General features: G+C 51.6%; 2 protein-coding genes and 1 pseudogene across 2 annotated transcripts; 1 reads left to right on the top strand and 2 right to left on the bottom strand.

Moving 5' to 3' along the window:
- Nucleotides 1-2,545: 2,545 nt before the first annotated feature.
- Nucleotides 2,546-3,490, bottom strand: LOC136474967 (auxin-induced protein 15A-like). Its single transcript, XM_066472524.1, has one exon. The coding sequence runs from the start codon at nt 3,203-3,205 to the stop codon at nt 2,840-2,842; it is 366 nt and encodes a 121-aa protein (XP_066328621.1). The 5' UTR covers nt 3,206-3,490; the 3' UTR covers nt 2,546-2,839.
- A 5,036-nt stretch (nt 3,491-8,526) lies between these two features.
- On the bottom strand, nt 8,527-8,895 carry LOC136470644 (uncharacterized). The gene has a single exon (XM_066468414.1). It carries the CDS (start codon nt 8,893-8,895, stop codon nt 8,527-8,529), a length of 369 nt encoding a protein of 122 aa, XP_066324511.1.
- A 10,997-nt stretch (nt 8,896-19,892) lies between these two features.
- On the top strand, nt 19,893-21,387 carry LOC136470643 (uncharacterized; annotated as a pseudogene).
- The last annotated feature ends 410 nt before the right edge of the window (nt 21,388-21,797 follow it).

Here is a 21,797-nt window from a genome sequence, read left to right as displayed (position 1 = left end):
ACCATAAACCTAGGGTTTTTTATTTGTTGCACATAAATGAACCAATAATATAACACGATTGACAGAGATTACCTTGGTTTACTAGCTTCACCACGCCTTGGCATCCTACCGTTACATAATACAAAAAATTAATAATCACTTCAAACAATAAGTACTAACGTACTTAGGGTTGCAAAATACACATAATATATACCAAACCAATGTGTAAAAAATAAGGAGGGGAGAGAACATACCTTGCTCTCGAAGATCTATGGATCAAATCCAACCTTCCAAGGTCAAATTGCTCGATTCAAGAGATTGGGCGGTTTGGGGAGAGCAAAACCCCGAGAACAAGGAGGAAGAAATGAAAGGAGCCTCGGTCAGAAAAACCTTGGCGTGGGTTTTGAATCCGAGCTCGGCGCCATGGATCTTGACTCCAAGGTCGGCGCCGAGACCCATGGCTCCTAGGTCGGCGCCAAGATCTGTGGCTCCAAAGTCGGCGCCAGGGTTTGTGGCGCCGACCTACATACCACGTCAGCGTCACTTGGATGCCCCGTTTTGCCCGGCCAGGCATCTCGGCGCGACCCCCAGGGTCCAAAGATTAGTTTACGTCGCTTAGGGGGTTAAACTTAAATTCTTCTTCAAAAAAGGCAAAAATGCAAAAAAATTGGCTCACACGGACTCGCAAGTGCGCTCTTCATATGGCACATTTCGCATTGAGAGAATTACTTGTGTGGCCCTAAAAAAACTTGGTCTTTCTTTCTTGGCCTCTTTTTTTTTCGAACTTAGGCCTCAAAACTATTTTCGCTTCCTTGTATGACCTTTCCGTTAGTTTAGTTTGTCTGTTTTAAATTTGGAGCAATATTACGCATGCTGTTAAGTTTTTATAATTGCGTAAAATTAAAGATCTATTATTTTTGAACATGGAATAGTACATAATACACAGACATATTGCAAGAATTAGCTTATCAAATGCATAAAGTATATATTAGCTAGGTTCTGTCGGACATAAATAAGGTCACCAATGCATTTGTGCAATGCAGTTGTTCAGGTGCAGGTAGCTAGCCTCGATCCATGTCATTGGCTCATTGCTTGCGGCGATGCAGTGGTGCAGGTGCAGGTAGCTAGCCAGCAAGATCGAAGCCATTAGCGATGAAGGAGAAGAGACGCATGCATGACAAGGTCCAACAGTCAGCACTGGCCGTTCGACGATCTATTGCAAGACGAGACCGACATGAGCGGCCGCGTCCCGCCAGCCGAGGAAGCACGCGCCGCGGGCCTCCTTGGCGACGTACCCCTCCGATGGGTAGTGCAGCTGCACCTACGAAACCGCGAACCTCCAGGAGTTTTTGCCGACGCCACGTCGATCTCTCTGTGCCGAGGACCTCGCTCTCCACCAAGAGACGGTCAGCGCGCGCCCTGGATCCACCGCCGGGGCGGATCCGGCGCCGCTGCCGGGCAGCCCCCGAAGGCGCGGTCGTCGTCCATGGACGCAGTGGCTGCGCGCCCCCTTTTTTCCTAACCCGCGAGCTCCTGCGTGATGGATAGAAGAAAGGAAAGCAAGGACATTTCGCTTTCGCAAGCATCTGGGCTGGATTGGAACCGGTGACTCTTAGCGTGGCCCAAGATGCGCCTCTCCCATCTCAAGCGTCGCCGTGCTGAAGATAAGTTCTGAAGAATAACGCTACTGCTAGGACGGAGCACGTAACGCTACCACTGGCTGGCACGAATCGCTCCGCCGTAGAGAGTGATAAGCACGCTTTACGGCTTTAGCAAGTGCGTTTATGAGATCGAGATTCCGCCACACCACACGTGGTCGCTATCTAGATTTGGTGATGCTAGCGAACAACTTATCAACAACAAGGTGAAGCCTTCCTTCGCGGTTCTTTTTGGGTCTTCCTCTTCCTCTTCCGGCCGGTCGTTAACCTGCCAACCCTGCAATCCAAAGGTAGTACGGACGACGGCACTTGGAGGTGTCATCGGTGCGAGTTGCTTCGGATGGGACGCCTGCGTACTTGTCGACTTGCTGATGCGTTTCGTTCTCAACCGAATTTCTCTCGCAGATAGAGCGGCAGAGGGCAGGAGGCGCGTGCACGTGACGTTGAATATTCCAAAGATCGTCGCGAGTCCGTCACGAAAGGCAACACCACACACCTAGGACTAGGAGTACGTCCGGCGCCACTGCAGTCTACTACTACTACGCGTCGAAATGTAACCTAACCTACATACGTACGGCGACAGCGATTTAGTACGGAAAATGGTTTCGATTCCTTTGGTTTCTGGTTAACCTTGCCGACATAAACTCCTACTGCGGTATTGTCTGTTGTATACCATGTGCAGAGCAGTGCATAGTACTGTTTAAAGAAGTGGAAATGGCATTGGAGGTCACTGAACTTGCCCTGTATGTGCAAATAGGTTACACGCAAGAGGCTGCCAAACATTATTATAAGACAAGAACTAAAAGATTGTTGTAATGCAATGTCCATATCAGCGTGTACGGAATATCATGGCGAGATACGTGGACTGATGAAGAACTGCAACTGTAGTTAACTCTGCTGCGCGGTAGTAATCATACACCGATCCATCTGTTAATTCTATAGTATAGTACATGCGCCTTCGAAATCAAACGCAGAAAAAGAGAAGGCCAAAGAGTCAAAACTGGAAATCAAGGAGGAAGCACGCACCCCCCCGGGCTAGCTAATCTACGACTACTGCCTCTTTCCCCTCACTCTACACACCTCCAGACAAACATGGGCTCCTTCCTCACGGTCGCCGCGCGCGCGTAGGAATAAACACCTCCAGACCTGACTAGGCAGGCCGGCAGGCCGGCCGTGACCGACTGACAGTGATTGATCATGACTCATGAGGTGACCTTGGCGCGGGTGCACGGGGAGAGGGAGTAGTGTCCGTGCGACCCGCCGCCGGCGTGCACGCGGTGGTGCGAGGACGACGAGGCAGGCGCCGCCGCCTGCGTGTCCCGCTCCACGAGCGCGCGCAGGCGGAGGAACTCGTCGACGGAGCAGGGCAGGCGCAGTGGCCCCGCGGAGTAGTCGTAGCCGTAGGCGTCGCGCGCGGCCTCCAGCAGGCGGCGGAACAGCGGGTGGTACAGGTACGCGATGGGGATGACGAACCGCTGGAAGCCGCCCTCGTCGCCCTCCGCCCCGACGCGCACCGCCAGCCACCCTTTCTTCACCTTCCCCTTCTTCTCCTCGCCGCCGTGCAGCATGGCTCTTGGCTTCGGGCTCCCTCTTGCTCCCTACGACGACGGTCCTTGGCTCCGATCGATCCTTCTTGCAACCGGCGCGACAACGATCGATCGATACTACAGCCGCCGTCCTTGTATGCACACGGCGCGCCCGGCTTCTTGGCTTCTTGGCAGTGCAGGACCGGTGCAGTGCAGGCTAAGTACGGCGTTCGTACTAGCAGCGAGCGAGCACTTGGAGCGCCCAAGCAAGCAAAGCAAAGCAGTTTTTCTTTAATCCCTCGGTATGGTGCGAGGTGTTTCGTGGCACTCGTGGTGGTTTTTATAGGGGGGACTCGATATGCTGGGTGCGGTGGTGCCTAGCTAGTGGCCGGGGTGCGAGTGCACGTACTAGTACGTCCTTTGTGTTACGGAAAGGAAAGGCGGCCTCGCTTGCCCCTCCTCTGTCAGACACTCTGACCTCAGCTCCGGGTGAGACAGATCGCACTAAGCTATTTGTTCCATCCGCTAGCTAGCAGTGAACAGACGGCCGGGCGGGGTCACCGGTGCCGTGTCAGCGTCAGGCAGGCACGCACCGTGCGATCGCGTCAGGCTAGCTTGTCGTGCGCGCGCGTCAGTCGTGGTGGTGGTGGTGGCCGCGACGCCGCCGTGACGGTGAGGACGAAGGAAATGGTGGGGGAGTCAAGCAGGCAGGCGGGCTAGCATTTGTGATGCTGTGAATTTGTGATGCGCGGCCTAGCATTTGCCCGGATGGACATGGACGGGCGGATGGGTGGCTGTGGATGGATCGGAGCCGGAGGACATGGTGCGCGCCGTGCAGGCCCGGGGGTCGTCGTCCTCCTCCTGTGGAACGTGCGTGGGCCACGGGCGGGGAGAGTGGGCTGTGGTGGAATCGAGATCCCGGCGAGTGGGGGAATGATGTGCCGCCGCTGCCGCATCAGTTGACTGCTGCGCCTGCGCGCGATCGATGGCTGCTGGTGCTTGCCCCCACGATGGCTGGAGATTGAACTGAGCGCGCGATCGATCGAGTGGGGTTGGCAGGTGAGATGACGACGACGATGATGATGAAACGGCGGATCGGTCGCTGCCGATCGAGCTAGCTAGCCAAAGATACGAACAAGTCTATCCTGTTAAAAACTTAGGATCAGAGAGAGTAGATCTAGCGGTTGGGAACATTTCTAATCGGGAAAAAGACCTAGACCATGAACTTGGGAATGAGAGAGAGAGAATTGAAGTGGCTGACCATTGGTAGGCTCGGTGGAGAAGCTCGCCATGGCGACGGTGTCGGTGGCGCGAGAAGTCCATGAAGAGGTGGCAATGAAGTCCGACGGCGGTGTAGACATCACAGTCCAAGGGCGGAGAGGACGTCGGGGTTGATGCAGTGGTGGCGGTGAGTCTTTCCGTCGTTGGCAGCGCCCCCTCTCGAGATCGGATTAGGGATTTGTCGGTGGGGTCAGTGGCGGCACGGTGAACCTCGTACCGAGTGCCCCGGCCCCCACCTCCTTTTATATGGCGTTGTGCGACGGGGGCCCACCAACCATGGCTCGGTTGGGCGCCCCCGATCAGGGTGCGGATCAAGGCTTCGACTCGGTCCAACCTAACATTCTCTCCCTTAATCTCACTTTTCAATTTAAACATAAAATACTTTATCTTTCCCCATTCCATCACAGATTAGTGCATAAAGCGTGCCTCGTCACAACAGTTAGTATCACTGGATTAACAGTTACAATACACCTCTCTGTTTTGAAACAGATTCTCAACTAGCCCCTTATTGTCTAGGAATCATAGGCTTTCCTGTAAACCCATGCCGGCTAAGTGTTCTACGAACACATTCGGCGGTAAGCCTTTTGTAAGCGGATCTGTAAGCATTTTCTTTGTACTTATATGCTCGTGACTAATAGAATGATCCCAGACTTTGTCTTTCACAACATAAAACTTTATATCAATGTGTTTGGCAGCACCACTTGATTTATTGTTGTGAGCATAACATACTGCCGGCTCATTGTCGCAGGACAACTTGAGTGGTCTATGAATGTTGTCGACCACTTTCAACACGGGCATAAATTTCTTTAACCAGTTCACTTGCCCTGTGGCCTCATAACATGCTACAAACTCAGCATATATCGTGGACGATGCAGTGACGGTTTTTTAGAGCTTTTCCACGATATAGCTTCCCCTGCAAGAGTAAATACATAACCTGATGTGGAATTTCTATCATCTACATCTCCCGCAAAATCTGAATCTGAATACCCTTCTATATGTAGAGAATCAGACCTTTTGTGCCTTGCAAATAACGTAAAACTTTCTTTACCATTCTTCAGTGTTCTATTCCTGTGTTACTCTGATATCTGTCAAGTATTCCGGTAACAAAAGCTAAGTCAGAGCGTGTACATACTTGAGCATACTGCAAGCTTCCTACAACTGAAGCATATAGAACCGCTTTCATTCGATCGATCTCATATTGGTTCGTGGGACATTGGAATTCCCCAAAACTATCGCCCTTGACTATAGGAGCAGGTGAACGCTTACACGCATGCATACTGTATTTCCTTAGAACCTTTTCTAAGTATGCATTTTGCGATAATCCTAAAAGCCCCTTTCTTCTATCTCGGTGAATCTCTATCCCTAAAACAAATGAAGCTTCATCGAGATCTTTCATGTTAAAATTTGAGGACAAGAACTTCTTCGTCTCTAGTAGTAGATTAACATCACTACTAGCGAGTAAGATGTCATCCACATACAGGATTAGGAAAATAAATTTCCCATTCTTGAACTTTGTATAAATGCAATTGTCCTCCACATTCTCTTTAAACCCAAACTTTCTTATTGTTCCATCAAACTTTAAATACCACTGTCTAGAGGTTTGTTTTAAGCCATAAATAGACTTCTTCAGGCGGCATCCCATATGTTCTTTTTCTTTCATGACAAAACCTTTTGGTTGTGCCATGTAGACATTCTCATCTAAAGACCCGTTAAGAAAAACCGTCTTTACATCCATCTGATGTAATTCTAAATCGTAATGCACCACTAACGCTATTATGATTCTAAAAGAATTCTTGCATGAGACTGGAGAAAATATCTCATTATAATCTATTTTTTCTCTTTGTGTAAAGTCTTTCGCCACAAGTCGCACTTTAAATCTTTTCACCTTCTCTTTGGAGTCATATTTAGTTTTGTAGACCTATTTACAGCCTACTATCTTGGCTCCTTTAGAAATTTTTTCTAAGTCCCACTCATTTCATCTTGCATGGCTTCAAGCCACTTTGATGAGTAAACGCTTCTCATGACTTCTTCAAATGAGGTGGGATCATCCTCCATTTAAAAATTTTCACATTCATAGACTTCGTAGTCATCAGGAATGGCTAGTTTTCTGGCTCTTTGAGACCTTCTGGGGGCCTCATTCGTTGGCACTTGTTCCATATGGGGCTGTTGTTGCTCTTCCTCATGTGCGACAATGGGTTCTATAGGATCCTGAATGACAGGTTTCTCATGTTCATTTATCGTTGCCACGGGAGAGCTAACAACATGTGTTGTCACTATAGTGTCCTGTACTGTTGGTGCAGCAGCAACAGGTAGCGAGAAAAATGGCTCCTGAACCATCGGAGTGGCCATGTATACCCACTTCTCCTCAAAGTTAATTTCCCGCTCTACCATGCTTTCTATGACCATATCATCCTCCAAGAACACAGCGTGTCTTGTTTCTATAAACTCCGTATGTCTGTCAGGACAGTAGAAACGATAACCTTTTGACTTGTCTGGATAGCCAATGAAATAGCAACTGACTGTCTTGGAGTCTAGCTTCCCAATGTTTGGGTTAAATACTTTAGCCTCAGCTGAACAGCCCCACACACGTAAGTGATTAAGTCAGGGTTCCATTCCTGTCCACAACTCATATGGTGTTTTGGGCACTGACTTGCTTGGTACTCGATTGAGAATATGAATGGCGGTTTTTAACGCCTCCATCCACAAACTTATCGGTAAAGTGGAGTAATTTATCATACTTCTCATCATATCCATTAAGGTACGGTTGTGTCTTTCAGCTACTCCATTCTGCTGAGGCTCGTTCGGTGTAGAGTACTAGGCAACTATACCATTTTCCTGTACGAACTTTGTAAAAGGTCCAAGAACTTGGCCATATGGGGTATGTCGACCGTAGTACTCCCTTCACGGTCGAATCTTACTACTTTAATCTTTAAATTGTGTTGATTTTCTACTTCAGCCTTAAATATCTTAAATATATCCAATACTTCTGATCTTTCCTTAATTGGATAAACATAACGAGAATAATCATCTGTGAATGTTATAAATGAATCATAGCCATCCACACTTTTCACAGAAAATGGACCATAGATACCTGTGTGGATTATTTCCAAAATTCCTGCGCTTCGTTTGTCGTCTTTCTTTATTTTCTTAATGTACTTTCCTTTAATACAATCAATATATTGTTCTAAGTCTAAAAATTCTAATGGCGGAAGAATTGATTTCTTAATTAATCATTCTATCCTTCCCCTCGAAATATGGCCTAAACAACAGCGCCATAATTTCGATGATACATCATGAATTCTCTTCTGCTTTTTACTTACATTCATAGACGAGGAGGCATTCTCATTCTCAGTGCTCACAATATTCACATTCTTAGAAAGCTCGTCTTGTCGGAAGGCAAGACAAACACACTTATGATTAAACATAATCTTACATTGGCCATTACCAAAATGGCAATCATATCCATCATCGTCTAAACGTGAGACACTTATTAAGTTTCTACGCAAAGAGGGTACATAAAGGACATCTGTAAGCTTAAGTACAAAGCCATCATTTAATTCTAATAGGAGTTCTTCAATGGCTTCTACTTTAGCTTTGGCTCCATTTTCCATCTTAATGTGTCTTTCTCCTCTTTGCAGGGTCCTCGTATGGAATCCCTATAATAAATTTGCAATATGAATAGTTACACCTAAATCAATCCACCAAGTAGATTTTGCATAACTTAAATACAATGACTCATCTACAAATATAATAATGTCCTCACCTTTTCTGATCAGGTGCTTCAGAAACTCTAGACAATCTTTTTGGTAGTGTCTAGTCTTGTGGCACCATCTGCAGGTGTCCTTGTCCACCTAAACATAGTTGGATTTCTGATGGTGATCTTTTTGAGGGGCCTTTCCTTGTGACTTAGAAGAGAAGCTATTGTTCCACTGAGGTTTCCCTTGTGGTTTAGCATTCTTGTTGTTAAAGTTCTTCTTTTTATTTTCCTTCACATGGTTGACAGAGTCACCATGTGAGCTCTTAAGCCTCTCCTCTTTTTGCACACACATGGCAATGAGCTTCTCAATGTTCCACTTATCTAGCTATAAGTTGTAATTAACAACAAAAGTCTCATACTCTTTGGGCAAAGATACAAAAGCCAAATGAATAAGGAACTCATCCTTGAGCCCCAAGTCCATTGGCTTGAGCTTGGATGCCGTGTTGCTCATCTTCAATATGTGCTCTCTAATCCCGCCACTAGTGTATTTCTCATTGACTAACTTCTTAATAAAAGTGCTTGCATAAGCCTTTGAAGAGCCAGTAAACTGACTCTCCACCTTCTTGAGATACTCAGTGGCGGTGGTATATTCTGGGATCGAACCTCTTATTGGATCCTCAATAGAGCCTTTTATCACCATCAAACACTTGCGGTTTGAACTATCCCACTTCGCACGATCAAGATCGTACTTCATTCTTACTTCTGCATGGTCATGCTGTCGAGTAGCGAAAGCTGCATCAGTCTCATTTGCTTCCCTCACCGGGTCCACTGGCTCAGTGGGACACGGAGAGATAAGTGCTAAATCATTGTCTGACAGCGCAAGTGCTATCTCAAGCTTCTCTCACCATGTGTTATAGTTGCTCCCATTGAGAGGCGGAATGGACGAGATAAACGTCATTGGGTTGTAGCCTAAAAACAACGTCAGAGAAAGTGAGAAACATTTGATATAATAATTGCATGCCTTAATTTAACGTTGGTCAAAATAAAAATATGCAATGTGCTTCTACATTAACTCTACATCACCGTTGGGCAGAAATAGAACTAATGTATAAAATCTCATGAATAAAAAATTATAATATTGCTATCATCAACTTTGGTCAGTAAATAGCAATATCATAAAAGCAATATTCTTCCACATTAATTATATATCACCTTTCAGCAGAAATGGAATTAATGCATGGAAAAACTCGTGGACAAACTTATAATATTATTATCACCAACGTTGGTCAGAAAAATAACAATACCATAATTTAATTTAAACATATATGACTACTCCTCTAATTAAATTTTCCCGTTTATTCCAATTTAATGAGAGGATGAAACATTTACATAGCAGCAGAAACATGCAAAATAGTCTATTTTCCAGGAGCATTTTGAGTACTTATCTACTCTCTAAAGATTGAACACGTTGGTGCAAATTTATAGAGATAAAAACTAGATAAAACATATTGATAAAATGCTACAGAAAAAAGGAAAACTTAAAGTTGTTATCTACTGTTCATTCAGCCCGGGAGTTAAATCGGCCCACGGTCTATTCGCGCGTTGTGCGTTTCCACGTCCCAGACCGCAACCTGGGCCTGGGCCAGGATTCTGCTCTCCCGCCTAGGCCAAATCGTGATCCGACGGTCGTGCATGAGGATCGGAGGAACAAAACCCCCTCCCGGCCGCTCCCCCAAACCCTAGCGCTCACTCTCTTCCTCTGCTTCTCTCTCTTGCAGCGCTACACACCACAGCCGTCGCAGCCGACTACTCTGGGATGGGCGTGACGCAGGAGATAGCGCCGCTGTGGCACCCCTCGCCGGCGCACGCGTGCGGCCGAAGCCGCACGCGGCGCTGTCGAGCGGCACCGCGGTGGTGCCCTTTGGAGCCCCGCGCTCGTGCACGCAGAGCGCCGGCAAGCCGGTGGCTCGGGCTTTTCTTCCCGCGTGCTGGCGAGGCAGCGATGGGTCCTTCTTCCCGCTCGCGGCGGTGTCGACGGTGGTAAGGAAAACCAGGTAGGTTCCTCCCCCTTTCCATCCTTTCCCCTTCTAGGGTTAGGGTTAGGTTAGACTGTTTCTGCTCGATTCGAACCAATCGATTCATCTCCTTCTACTTTCTACTCGATTTCTACCCTAAGAACTAGATCTACACCTAGAATAGGTTCAATTGATACAATTGTTAAAAACATAGGATCACTAGGAGTAGATCTAGTGGGTGAGAACATTTCTAATCGGGAAAAAGTCCTAGACCATGAACTGGGGAATGAGAGAGAGAGAGAGAGAGAATTGAAGTGGCTGACCATCGATAGGCTTGGCGGAGGAGCTCGCCATGGCGATGGTGTCGGTGGCGCAAGAAGTCGATGAAGAGGTGGCAGTGAAGTCCGGCGGCGGTGTAGACGTCACGGTCCAAGGGCGGCGAGGACGTCGGGGTTGATGCAGTGGCGGCGGTGAGTCTTTCTGTCTCTGGCAGCACCCCCTCTCTAGATCGGATTACGGATTTGTCGGTGGGGTTAGTGGCGACATGGTGAACCTCGTACCGAGTGCCCCGGCCCCCTCCTCCTTTTATATGGCGCTGTGCGACAGAGGCCCACCAACCATGGCTTGGTTGTGCGTCCTCGATCATGGCACGGATCAAGGCCTCGACTCAATCGTTGGACTGAGTCGGGAGGAGATCAACCTAACATATCCGCTTTTTGGTTGCTGCTAGTAAGTTGGAGTAATGCTCTAGGTTTGGTTATTTTTTCGATTGATCAATGAGGTTGGTGTCCGCTTCTAGTTGTTTCTTACTGAGGTCGGTCTCAGTGGGTGTTTCATGAGAGTTTCATTTATATTTAATAGCCTGCCACATATGTATTTTTTATTTAAGACATGGCGGTGTTTTAATGAAGAGAGAGAAGAAATAAGTTTCATGGGGATGAAACTCTCTTGACATGATTACCAACTCTATGTGAGTCATAGAATTAAATGTCTATGAAACTATGAAATGAAACTTAGCATTAAGAGTAGGTGTTTTATCCAAGTTTCACTTCATTCTCTATGACATGACAGTCTTGGAAACAATGCAATGAGACTCTCCACTGAGACTGGCCTTACAGTACAAGTGTGTGTTTACACTCCAACATCACTAGTACATCAATATTCAATATTTGTATGGCGATGAGTGGTGATCCGCAGATATTTTCTGTCGATATATAGACAGCAATATATAATGGTGATCGATGCATGCAATTTCCTCATGGCCGCAATTTCAACTTTTTTTTCTCTCCTCTCTCCCGCGCGATATGTACTCTCTCTCCATCCTGAAATACAGTGCATTGTGACTTCTAAAATATGTACTATATTACATTCAATATATGACCATGTAAAAAATTGACAAAATTTGTTAAGAAGAAAACCATAATTTGAGAAGTAACTTCTTAATAGGATATAATTCATGCGTACATGTGTCATTAAATCGTTTTAAAATGTTAGAATACACTCTGTTATAGGACGGAAGACGTACGTCCCAATATTCTAGGCGACGGACATAGTGCAGTGTGCGTCAAGCACGATCGAAGAAGAGTTGTCACAAGAAACGTCACTTGATCGACTCGAGGAAAAGGCAGGAACCCGCTCAAAAAATCCCGGCCGTTCTACGCTCGAACAGCCAGAGACGACGCAGCCGCTGAGGCGCCCATGCCACAGCCACACACGCACGCACCGTGACCTTTTTCCTCCCGCAAGCTAGCCGGCCGCACCCGCACACCGCACCTCCGGCAGCATAATCCCCGGCCGGCGGGGCCAAGTGGCTGCGCGAGCGCGTTGCGTGATTCCACGCCCCAGCGCAACGCATCGCGAACGAGCCACGCAAGCCGCACCAACCGCGCGCAGCAGCAGCCCCGCTTCCCGCGCGACACGACCACCGCGAACGGGGGCCGTCGTACGCCCGTCGACCGCCATCCGTGTTGCCGGTACGTGGAGATAAGGCAGGCATGACGAGGCGGGGGCACGAGCGCGATGGGAGGACGACGACGCGTGCGTGCGTGGCCGTCGCGGTCGCGGACCCTGAGCCCCGCAGCAGGCCGATCGAGGGGAGCCCGTGACAGCGAGCGCCGGGCTTGTGTCTGTGCTAGGCTGCTAGCACTTAGAGGGGCGAAGCCAACTCTAAATTTATGGTGGTGCACTACTAAGAAAACATATATTAATCTTGTAGCAATACATGATGATAATTTATGTAGTTAGTGGTATATTTTTTTTACCCTGGTGCATGGGCACCAGGCAAGATCAACATGGCTTCGCCCCAGCACTTAGCGCGCTTCGCCTCCGCTTCCCTGATGGACTTGCCGGTGCCCGGGCATTTTTCTCTCTCGCGTCGGGTGGCGGCTGATGACTTCTGGTGGTGCTAGACTGCTAGTACGTACGTGTACGTCTAGTAGAAACGGGTCCAGCGTGCCGAGTCGTACGGACGAGCGGGACGTGGGTTCTGCAGGCTTCTCCTATCCGATCCTTCGGTTGACTGATTCAGAGTACTAGGATTTCTCGAAGCGTATAGGATGTCGGTCGTCCTCCGGGACTGGTGTTTTTGGCCGATATATGGCGTGTTTGGATGGAACAAGTTTTAGTTGTTAGCTCTGGCCAAAAATCAGCCAACTGAAAATTAACTAGCTAATTGTTAATCATGTCTGTTTGGATTCTTAACGAATAACTCCATACATACCAACAGATGTATTAGAGTGCATCTAACTTTTTCTCTCTTTTCCCTCATCTGCACTGCATGTCTCTCCACCAGAGGCAACGTTGCTATGGGCTATGGCCGTGGCAGAGAGCAAGGACAGAGGTGGCCAACGATGGAGGCGAGGCACCCGATGACCAAATCGAACGAGGGATGCTCTTCTTAGTGGTGGGTCGACGTCGGTCCAAGGCAAATCGACCGCCAGCAGCAAGAGCACCGCCACCGTGAATGGACACAAGCATGAGGCGCACCCTCTCTTGACTGCAGCCTGGCGTTGGAGGCGAGGTGAAGGCAGGCAATGGTTGCAAACGAAGAGCGGGGTGGGGGAGGCGGGCAATAGCTGTGCCGGAGGCTAGTCCATGGCGTAGCCGTGGCGGAGAGCGAGGAGGAGGAGGCCGGTGTTGGGCTTGCCCTGCCGCCATTCATGCCACAGAGAGAAGAGAGAAAGAAAGGGTAAGCGAGCACGAAAAGGTGGGCTAGGGAGAGGGAAAGGAGAAAGAATAGAGGTAGAAGTGAGTTTGTTGAAGCAGTCAGGACTTTTAGCTCTCGTTAATTGGGTATGGCGAACTAGTTGGTTAACAACTAGTTCGAACTTTGACTAAAAATTAGTCTACTCATTAGCCTTTCCGTTAGGATCCTCAAGGGTAAAAAGAATAGCTTGAGATCCAAACAGGCCCATGCGGCTATCTATCATACCAACTCGGGCATTAGCTCTTCTCTAATCTCCTCATGGCCGGTGAAGACAAAGCAATATCTTATACATTTGCCTTCACTTGTGTCTTTCATCTCTCCACTTCTAGCGTCCTTTCCATCTCATCTCTTGTTGAGCCTTTGCACCACATGATCCTTGCCGTCTCCTCTCCGTGGCTTCATGTTTGCTCAACTGGCTTGTCGACTAAACTTCACCTTTCATCTTACGTATGAAAACATTAGTCCACACATGTTTTTTAATTACCAAAACCCAAACATGTCTCAGCCCCCCTCCCATCTAGGTGACATCTGGGTCCTTTAATTTCGATGCCTATTCAAATGCACAGTACCATCGGTAGATCTAGTAATCGACTCATTTGCAGATGTAGCACTTATCATACCTGACTTTGTCACTATTTTCATCCTTGAAGATATTCTCGAAATCATTCCAAATAACAAAAGTGGACATCTTGGTCCTCTTCAGTCTTCGCCCTGGTGGAAGCGATCACGGATCCGGAACCCAATGGAGCCCCAACAATAGTGCCATCGCCATCACCATCGCCCTCGTTAGGGACATTGATAGGTGTAACACTGATGCCGAACAGGTCCTCCGCACTCGGGTCATGGATTGTCCTCCATAATTGGCTCTCCAGTTTCTCATGGCAAGCACGGTCTTTTTTAGATAAAGGATATAAAAAAACCTCTATATCCACTTGGGATATATCCGTTGTAGGTCTTGTTTGGATGCATGTGTATTCACTTAAATCAACATGTGTTGGAGTGGAATGGAATGTAATTTAGTTTAATTCTACTCCAATCCACTTCAACACATGTGGATTGAGATGAATACATGCGCATCTAAATAAGGCCGTACTTGCCATATGCTTGTATCCAAGAACCGGCCAATGGCTTGCAAAATGAAGAAGAAGCCTACAAATCGTGCCAGCACATACACAACGATCTACGCGCCACGCTGTGTTTGAGCCATACCTCGTACAACTCATTTGGCCCAGCACTTTTGGCCATCTGTAAGCTAAGTCAAGTGATTCCGCAAGCACGATGCCAGCTCCACACGCGGCATGGGCACGCGGTGGCTGATCCGCGCTCGCGCACATGGGGGGCAGCAGCGACGAAGCTAGGAATCGACGAAGCCAGGGCTGGCTTCCTCTTCTTCTTCCTCCAGCCCCTCCTTGCCTTCTTCTTCCTCCTCATGGCGGTAGCCCGGGCTAAGTCCGGGCTCCATGTAAATCATGGCCGTAGGGGGGGCTGGAGCACGGGTAGCCCCCCCGCTGGCTTCGTCGCTGGGGGGCAGCATATCTCTCGCCCCCACGCGCTAACGGTACTACTAGCACGTAACATGCATGACTATGTGTGAGGTCATGTTTTTTTAGATCGAGCCTTGGCATGTTTTTCATTAAGCAAGAGTAGAAATTTTTGTTACAAAACTGTCAAAGTTACATTAATCCAAAAATTATCGAAACCCACAGTCCACGCCTCTCACACTACTCGCACGCGGTTGTGATTACACAAGATATAATTTTGCGACTAAGACAAGGATACACCTCAAACCTCGTCCATCCCAACCATATCCAAGTTCATGGTCAACGGGTCAAATTCCCCACCGAAAAGAAGCTGAAGCGCTTCCTGCTTGGAGGCCGATAACGGTGCCTGGAAGGTAGATTTGTACTTGCGCACCATCTAAGAGTCGACGGTGGGCGAGCTTGCTATGACTCCTAGCTTCTGCATGAGCACGGACTGAGCCTGCTTGGTGGAGTCCGCCTCGCTTGGCTTCGCCGCAAGGCGCTCATTGCGCTGCAACGATCGAACGAAGACCGACGTCCTAGGCCTACGCAGCCTAGGCGGTCCGGGGATGAGGGGCGTCTGCAACGGAAGGCAAAGCCACGCCTCCAGCGTTTCGACAGGCTCTGGCGACGCTGGCCTAACCGCGTCGTCATCGCTCGAGGAGTCCCTCGACGCACCCAGCATCTCCACTTCTCTAGGCGAAGTCAAGACCGGCTGGACATCTCTAGGATCGTCGACCACGACGGTGGCCATGTCTTCATAGCCTATTTCTGAAGCAGAGCGACGGTTTGGTGGCGAAACTTGGATTGCCACTTTCAACCAACTTTAGGTCCAGCGACGAGTCAACCACGGGTGGCAGTGGCCTCTGCCGGCTCCACAGCACCAGGTCCGCCTCAGCCTCAAGACCAACTCCTTCGCACGACGAACTAGGGCGGCCGCCCAGCCGACGCTCGCATGCGAAGTTGCCCTCGAGCCGGGCACAGACGCTGGCCGCGCCCTCCGACACCTCGTACGTCGAGGCAAGGTGTGCCCAAAACTCCTCTGGCGAGACAGCTGGCTAATTCCCACCAACGAGCGCGACAAGAACAAGGGAAAAGTCCGCTTCAAGCGTGGCGAGCTCCGTGTTCTTCAGGACAATGAAGACCTTGATCTTGGGACGGCTATCGGCATCACCCAGAGGTGGTGATAGTGGCAGGTTGTTGTTGTGGTGCTGTTGCGGCGATGACGACGACGTGGTCGACTGTTGCACACAACGAGGCGACGACGGCGTCGGCGCCTAGCCTGGCGCGTCGCAACCTCCCGGCGACAGCCTTGTACCAGTAGGGCGACGCGCCTTGTCACCCCGACCGAGGCGATGCGCCACCGAGGACAAAGGCTCGCGCACCGGCGAACGATCACGCTTGTCCCGATGGTCGGTACCCCGGCAGCTGAAGCAACGAGACGGGGAGCGACATTAAGCGTTGAGGTGGTCGTGCGCGAGGCAGTTGAAGCAGAGATCCGCAAGCTCTGGCGGGACAGGGCGGTGGCGTTTGGGTGCTAATTTCCCTGAGTAGTGCCGGTGACGACGGCTCACGATAGTCTAGAAACCATCGGCATCGACGATGGGCCCCCGATGGGGCTGCTGGTACGTGTTAGGCACCGACGCCCCACGCCACGGGTCGAGACACTGGTGCACCGGGACTCTCGCCACCGGCTGCGAACCAAGGCGGCGCGTCGCATGAACTCGCACGGCGTTCAGCGGTGGAGTTCCATGGCCGTCAGGTGCACAGGTCCTGTGTCGACGGCGTCGCTTCCCCCTTGCAGGCACTGAATGTGTTCCCTCCGCGGCGACAGCGCTCTGCGTCGTGTTCGGAGCCCCAGCCGACGGTGGAGGCATGGCCCGGAGGGCCTTGCGAGCGGCATCCAGATACGACGGGCGCGTGGCTTCGTCGTCAGAGTTGCCCACGCCGGGGTCTTCCTCCCAACGTTGGAACTTGCTCCTGCCAGCTGACCGACGGGCGGGGAAGAAGGGGGGCAAGCGCGGAGAGGGAGGATGGCAAGGACCTGCACGAGCGCGCGACATCCTCATCCTCGTCCTCGTCTTCCGGGACGTTCTCGATGATGACCAGCGTCTCATCCTCAGTCCTTGCATCTATGGCATGCACAGGCAGGACGGCGATGGAATTGGGCCCAGCGGGGGCAGCGACGTTGGGTATGGCCGCCGGAGCCGGGGCGTCAAAGGTGGCCGGCGGCACCAGAGTGGCTGCCGGCGGGCTGTGGAAGGGGGCGGAAGTCGACCCGGTGGGCACGCCAAGGAGCGTCGTGGTGGCTACCCCATCCCCATGGATCGATAGATCCGGAAGCAGGGCTTGGATCAGGGCTTGAAGGGGGCTAGTGAACTGCAGGGAGGTAGATTGACGGAGGTGCGCCGCCGGCGTCGTTGGGGGCAGGGGGCGGGTCGGGAGGGTGGACGAGGTCCACACGGGCTGAGCCCAACTCCATGGTGGCCGGCGGCGTTTGGAATGGCGGCAGCCCAAAGGAAGCACCATCTCCGATGGCCATGGCGCATGGCCCGGAAACAAGCAGCGGCGACGGCTCCTAGGTGGAGGCGCATCCCGTGGAGAAGAAGGCTACGGGAGGGGCTAGATTTGCGGGCTTGGAGGCTGTGGGGAGGGGAGGGGAGGGGAGGGGAGCGGGGAGGCGGAGGGCAGGGCCGCCGGCGCCGGTATGGCTGCCGGCGGCAGCGTCGGTGGCTGGGGGCGGCCGCCACGGGGTGCCGCTAGGGTTCTGCACGGCTAAGGCGTTCCGTGAGGTCGTGCTGTGAATGTAGATCCATGATCCATCATCACACTATGCGTTCGTGACACCAGTTCCTAGCTTGCTGAGTTGCGCCGGGCAATGCGCAAGTTGTCTCTTAGTACTAGTTTATATTTGCATTACAGAGTTGTCTCTGTTACAGGTGATATTGGGGTTGCTTTAGGAGTTCACACCACTAATTGCCATGTTTGTTTGGCTGATAAGTCATGGCTGAAAGTATTGTTTGCTGATGTATGGTGGGAGAAAAACAATGTTCGTTGTTAAAAAAGTACGGCTTATAAGCTAAACGAATAGGGCAAATAACTGCTTACTAAATATAAATAAAATATCTTCTCTATATAAAGGTGAGTACTACACATATAAGATAACTTCGTATCAGTTGCGAGTACACCTGCTTGCTTTGGGACTTGCTTCGATGTAGTGCCACTGAGTGTGAAAGAACTGCAATCAACTTCGTGTATATCATTACAAACTGCGTGAGCTTTTCGAAAATCCAATGAGGCGACGATATCGTCGCCCGATCCTTTTCGGCCCTGTTCGCTGCGAGAAATTTACGAGAGAGTAAACAGTAAATTTTAGTCATAAACAGTAAATTCCAGCTGAAATTCACACCAGCCGAACGGCCCGAAGGCTCCACGCCTCTAGCTACCTCGTTCCACTAGCTAGTTCTTCACGTACAAGAAACCGGCCGCACGATTACCACCGTGTCCATCCCGTACGGAAAAGCACAATAAAATATGTAATCCCGAGCAGAATCCTTGCGTGATTAATTTCGCAGCTCTCAAATGATGATTAAGCAGCACACGACACGAGTGTGGAACTCCAGCATGCGAAGCTGAAGGTAAATTGCTTCTGGGACGGGTAGAAAGCGGCAGCAGGGATGAAGACCATTCGTCGACGACGAGTCAAAGGAAATGCCACGCCAGCCGCGTGCGGTGCGGAGGTGGAGCCGAGCATCCCCGCTAGCTCGACAACTTGTGCACGCGCAGAGTTAGGCCTCGTTTAGATCCCGGTTCGGAGGTGTCACATCGGTTGTTATATGGAAGCGTCGTATGGACTATTCGGATACTAATAAAAAATAAATTACAAAATTTGTCAGTAAACCACAACACGAATTTATTAAGCATAATTAATCCGTTATTACCATAGTGTTAATATAGCACTTTATTGTCAAGTTATGGCTAATTAGACTTAAAAGATTCGTCTCGCAAATTAGTCGTAAATTATGCAATTAGTTATTTTTAGTCTATATTTAATATTTTATGTATGTGTTCAAATATTTGATGTGACGGGATGTAAAGTTTTAGGGTGAAAACTAAAGAGTAAATTACATGGTCGGTCCTTAAAGTATTAAGTGGTTTTCATCTGGATCATCAAACTATAAAATCGTACGTGTGGCTGTCTAATGTATTTAAGTGATCTCACCCAGGTCCAAAATAGACATGAGGAGGGTTAGAAACTGACGTGGTCGTCCACGTGGACATGATTTGAACATAAAGACCTGAGCCGAGGGTCCCACGGTACCCAGTGTTCACTCCCACGGATTTGCATGAGCAGGTGCTGCACTTGGTCACGCGTTCCAGCCACGCGTCCTAGAGCGCCACGGCCCAGCAGCGGGTCCGCCCGGCGTCCCGCGCGAGCGCCCAAATGAGCGGTTGCAGCGTCGCCGCTGCTCTGGTCCTCAACGGCACGGCGGCCAACAGCACTGCCGCGTCGCCGCTGCTCTGGTCCTCCAGGAGTCCCTCGGCGTCCACCATGTTGTCCGCGCAGGCCGCCGTGGCCGAGCACGGCCGCTCCGCCTCGTGCACAGGCCACCGCGGGCGAGCGCCGCTGCTCTGCTCAAGCGCAGGTCGCCGTTGGGGAGTGCCTGTGCTCGGACTAACGGAGGAGGTCGCGACTTGACGTCCGTGTACGCATAGGGAAGTGAACACCCATGGTGGCCACCATCATGGCCTACTACGCCATCCCGCTCGTGTCCGTCATGTTCACCGGCCGCCTCGGCGACCTGCAGCTCGCCGCCGCCACGCTGAGCGGGTCACTGGAGATGCTGTGCGGGCAAGGGTACGGCGCGCGGGCGTACCGGACGATGGGCGTGCACCTGCAGGCTTCCCTGCTCACCTCGGCGCTGGCCTCCGCCGTCGTCTCCCTCCTCTAGCTCTACTCGGAGCCGCTGCTGGTCTTCCTCGGCCAGGACCCGGAGACGTCGCGCCTGGCATGGGCTGCTATGCTCACGGCCGACCGCGGCTCGCGTGGGCTGCTGAACGCCCGGTACTACATGACCCGTTCGTCATCTTCAACAACAGCACCGGCACTGCCGTGCTGGAGTACGCCGACGACGCGGCGGCATCCTCCGGTGGGGCGGCACCGGGCCCGGAGTTCCCCGTCCTGCCGGCCATCAACGACAGCGTGGCGGCGGACGCGTACGTGATCGTCACCCTCGCGGTCGCGCTGGAGCTGCGGGGGCACGCTCTCCTCGCGCTGCGACGCTACAGGGACGTCGCGGAGATGCTCCGCGATTACATCCCCAGCTGCGGCAAGTCGTGCTCTGGCGAGGACACCTCTTCGTCCTCGTCGGCGTCCCTCCTATCCACCGGCTCCGGTGACCTCAGCACGATTTCCCGTGCCAAGCTCCTCTCGCCCGACCGACACCGCTCTGACGACACGGAGCCTGACGCTCGCCCTGTCTGCTCCTTCCGCTGCTTCGACATCTCCGAGCTCAAGCGCCGCGTCCTTGCCGGCCTCTCCAAGAACCCAAACACGGACACCCAGTGGAGGTACGAAAGCTTCAGCATTGTACGAACTGGTGTCTTGATTTCGCGAATCCGACTGGTTTCCTAATGGTTGGTACCCATCTAGAGGTACTTGGTCCTAGGGCAAGCATGCTTCCACCTCGGCCTCATTGAGGACGCTATGGTGCTGCTCCAGACCGCCGCGAGAGCGTGTGCTGGCCGAACGACAGCTTCTCGTCGTCCGCCGCCGCTGCCGTGGCTCCCTCCGCCCCGTCCGGCAAAACATCCAAGTCCGGTTCGGCACCGCGCGGCTGCCATGGCCGCGCTGGACGCCAGCCTCCCCGCCGAGGCTGTGCGCCATTTCACCAAGATCCTCGAGGCACGCCGTGGCGTGCTGCCGCACCCGTTTGCCGCCGCCTGCCTCGTCGGCCGCGCCGCCGCGTTCCAGGCCGGTGGCCGTCTGGACGACGCCATCGCGGACTGTAACCGCGCGCTCGCTCTGGACCCTGCCTACATCCCGACGCTCCGTGCCCGCGCCGACCTCCTCCAGTCTGTGGGCGCGCTCGCGCGACTGCCTCCGTGACCTTGACCACCTCAAGCTCCTGTACGACGCTGCGCTCCGTGACGGCAAGCTCCCGGGGCCCCGGTGGCGGCCGCAGGGCGGCGTGCGGTACTGTGAGATCGCCGGCGCGCACCGCAAACTGACGGCCCGCATCCAGGGGCTGCGCAGCCGCGTCGCCGCCGGTGAGGCGTGCAACGTGCGGCGCGGGTGCACGCGCTCCGAGCTGTCGTTGCATGTCCAGGAGCACATGCTCGTCACCCTCGCGGTGAACGTGATCGCGTGCTCGCCCGACGAGCACTGCCAGGGACCCAGATGGGGATGTTGCATGTCTCATGTGTTTTCTGTTCAAATCATGTCCACGTGGATGACCACGTCAGTTTCTAATCCTCGTGTCTAATTTGGACCTGGATGAGATCACTTAAATACATTAGGTAGCCAAACGTGCGATTTCATAATTTGGGGACCTAAATGAGAAACGTTGAATACTTTAAGGACCGGCCGTGCAATTTACTCAAAACTAAACAAGTGGGAGGAAAGATAGGTACCGCCGTACCGGTCCTTCCCTCCGGTGCACGGCTCACGTCCCATCCCAGTTTGGCGCTAGTCTTGGACGCCATGAACGCCGCCTGCGACGTTGTCTCGGCGCGGCGCGGCGGGCGCCACCTCGTCATGCATGCTTCGATCGCAGCCAGAGTCAGGCAGCCAGCCAAGAACGCGAGACCAAACCGCGCGTACGACGTACCGGCCGGACGGACCTGTACGATCGATCGTGTTCGTGTGCCGTTAATTGTTGCTTGACTGGCTTCCGAATATCCAGCCTGTTCGTTT

The sequence above is a fragment of the Miscanthus floridulus genome, chromosome 8, assembly GCF_019320115.1.
Source record: "Miscanthus floridulus cultivar M001 chromosome 8, ASM1932011v1, whole genome shotgun sequence".
NCBI lineage: Eukaryota > Viridiplantae > Streptophyta > Magnoliopsida > Poales > Poaceae > Miscanthus > Miscanthus floridulus.
This window is presented reverse-complemented; position numbering and strand designations above follow the sequence as displayed.

Coding starts and splice junctions, on each gene's coding strand:
- LOC136474967 (XM_066472524.1), bottom strand. CDS start 3,205: ATGCTGCACGGCGGCGAGGAGAAGAAGGGGAAGGTGAAGAAAGGGTGG.
- LOC136470644 (XM_066468414.1), bottom strand. CDS start 8,895: ATGAAGTACGATCTTGATCGTGCGAAGTGGGATAGTTCAAACCGCAAG.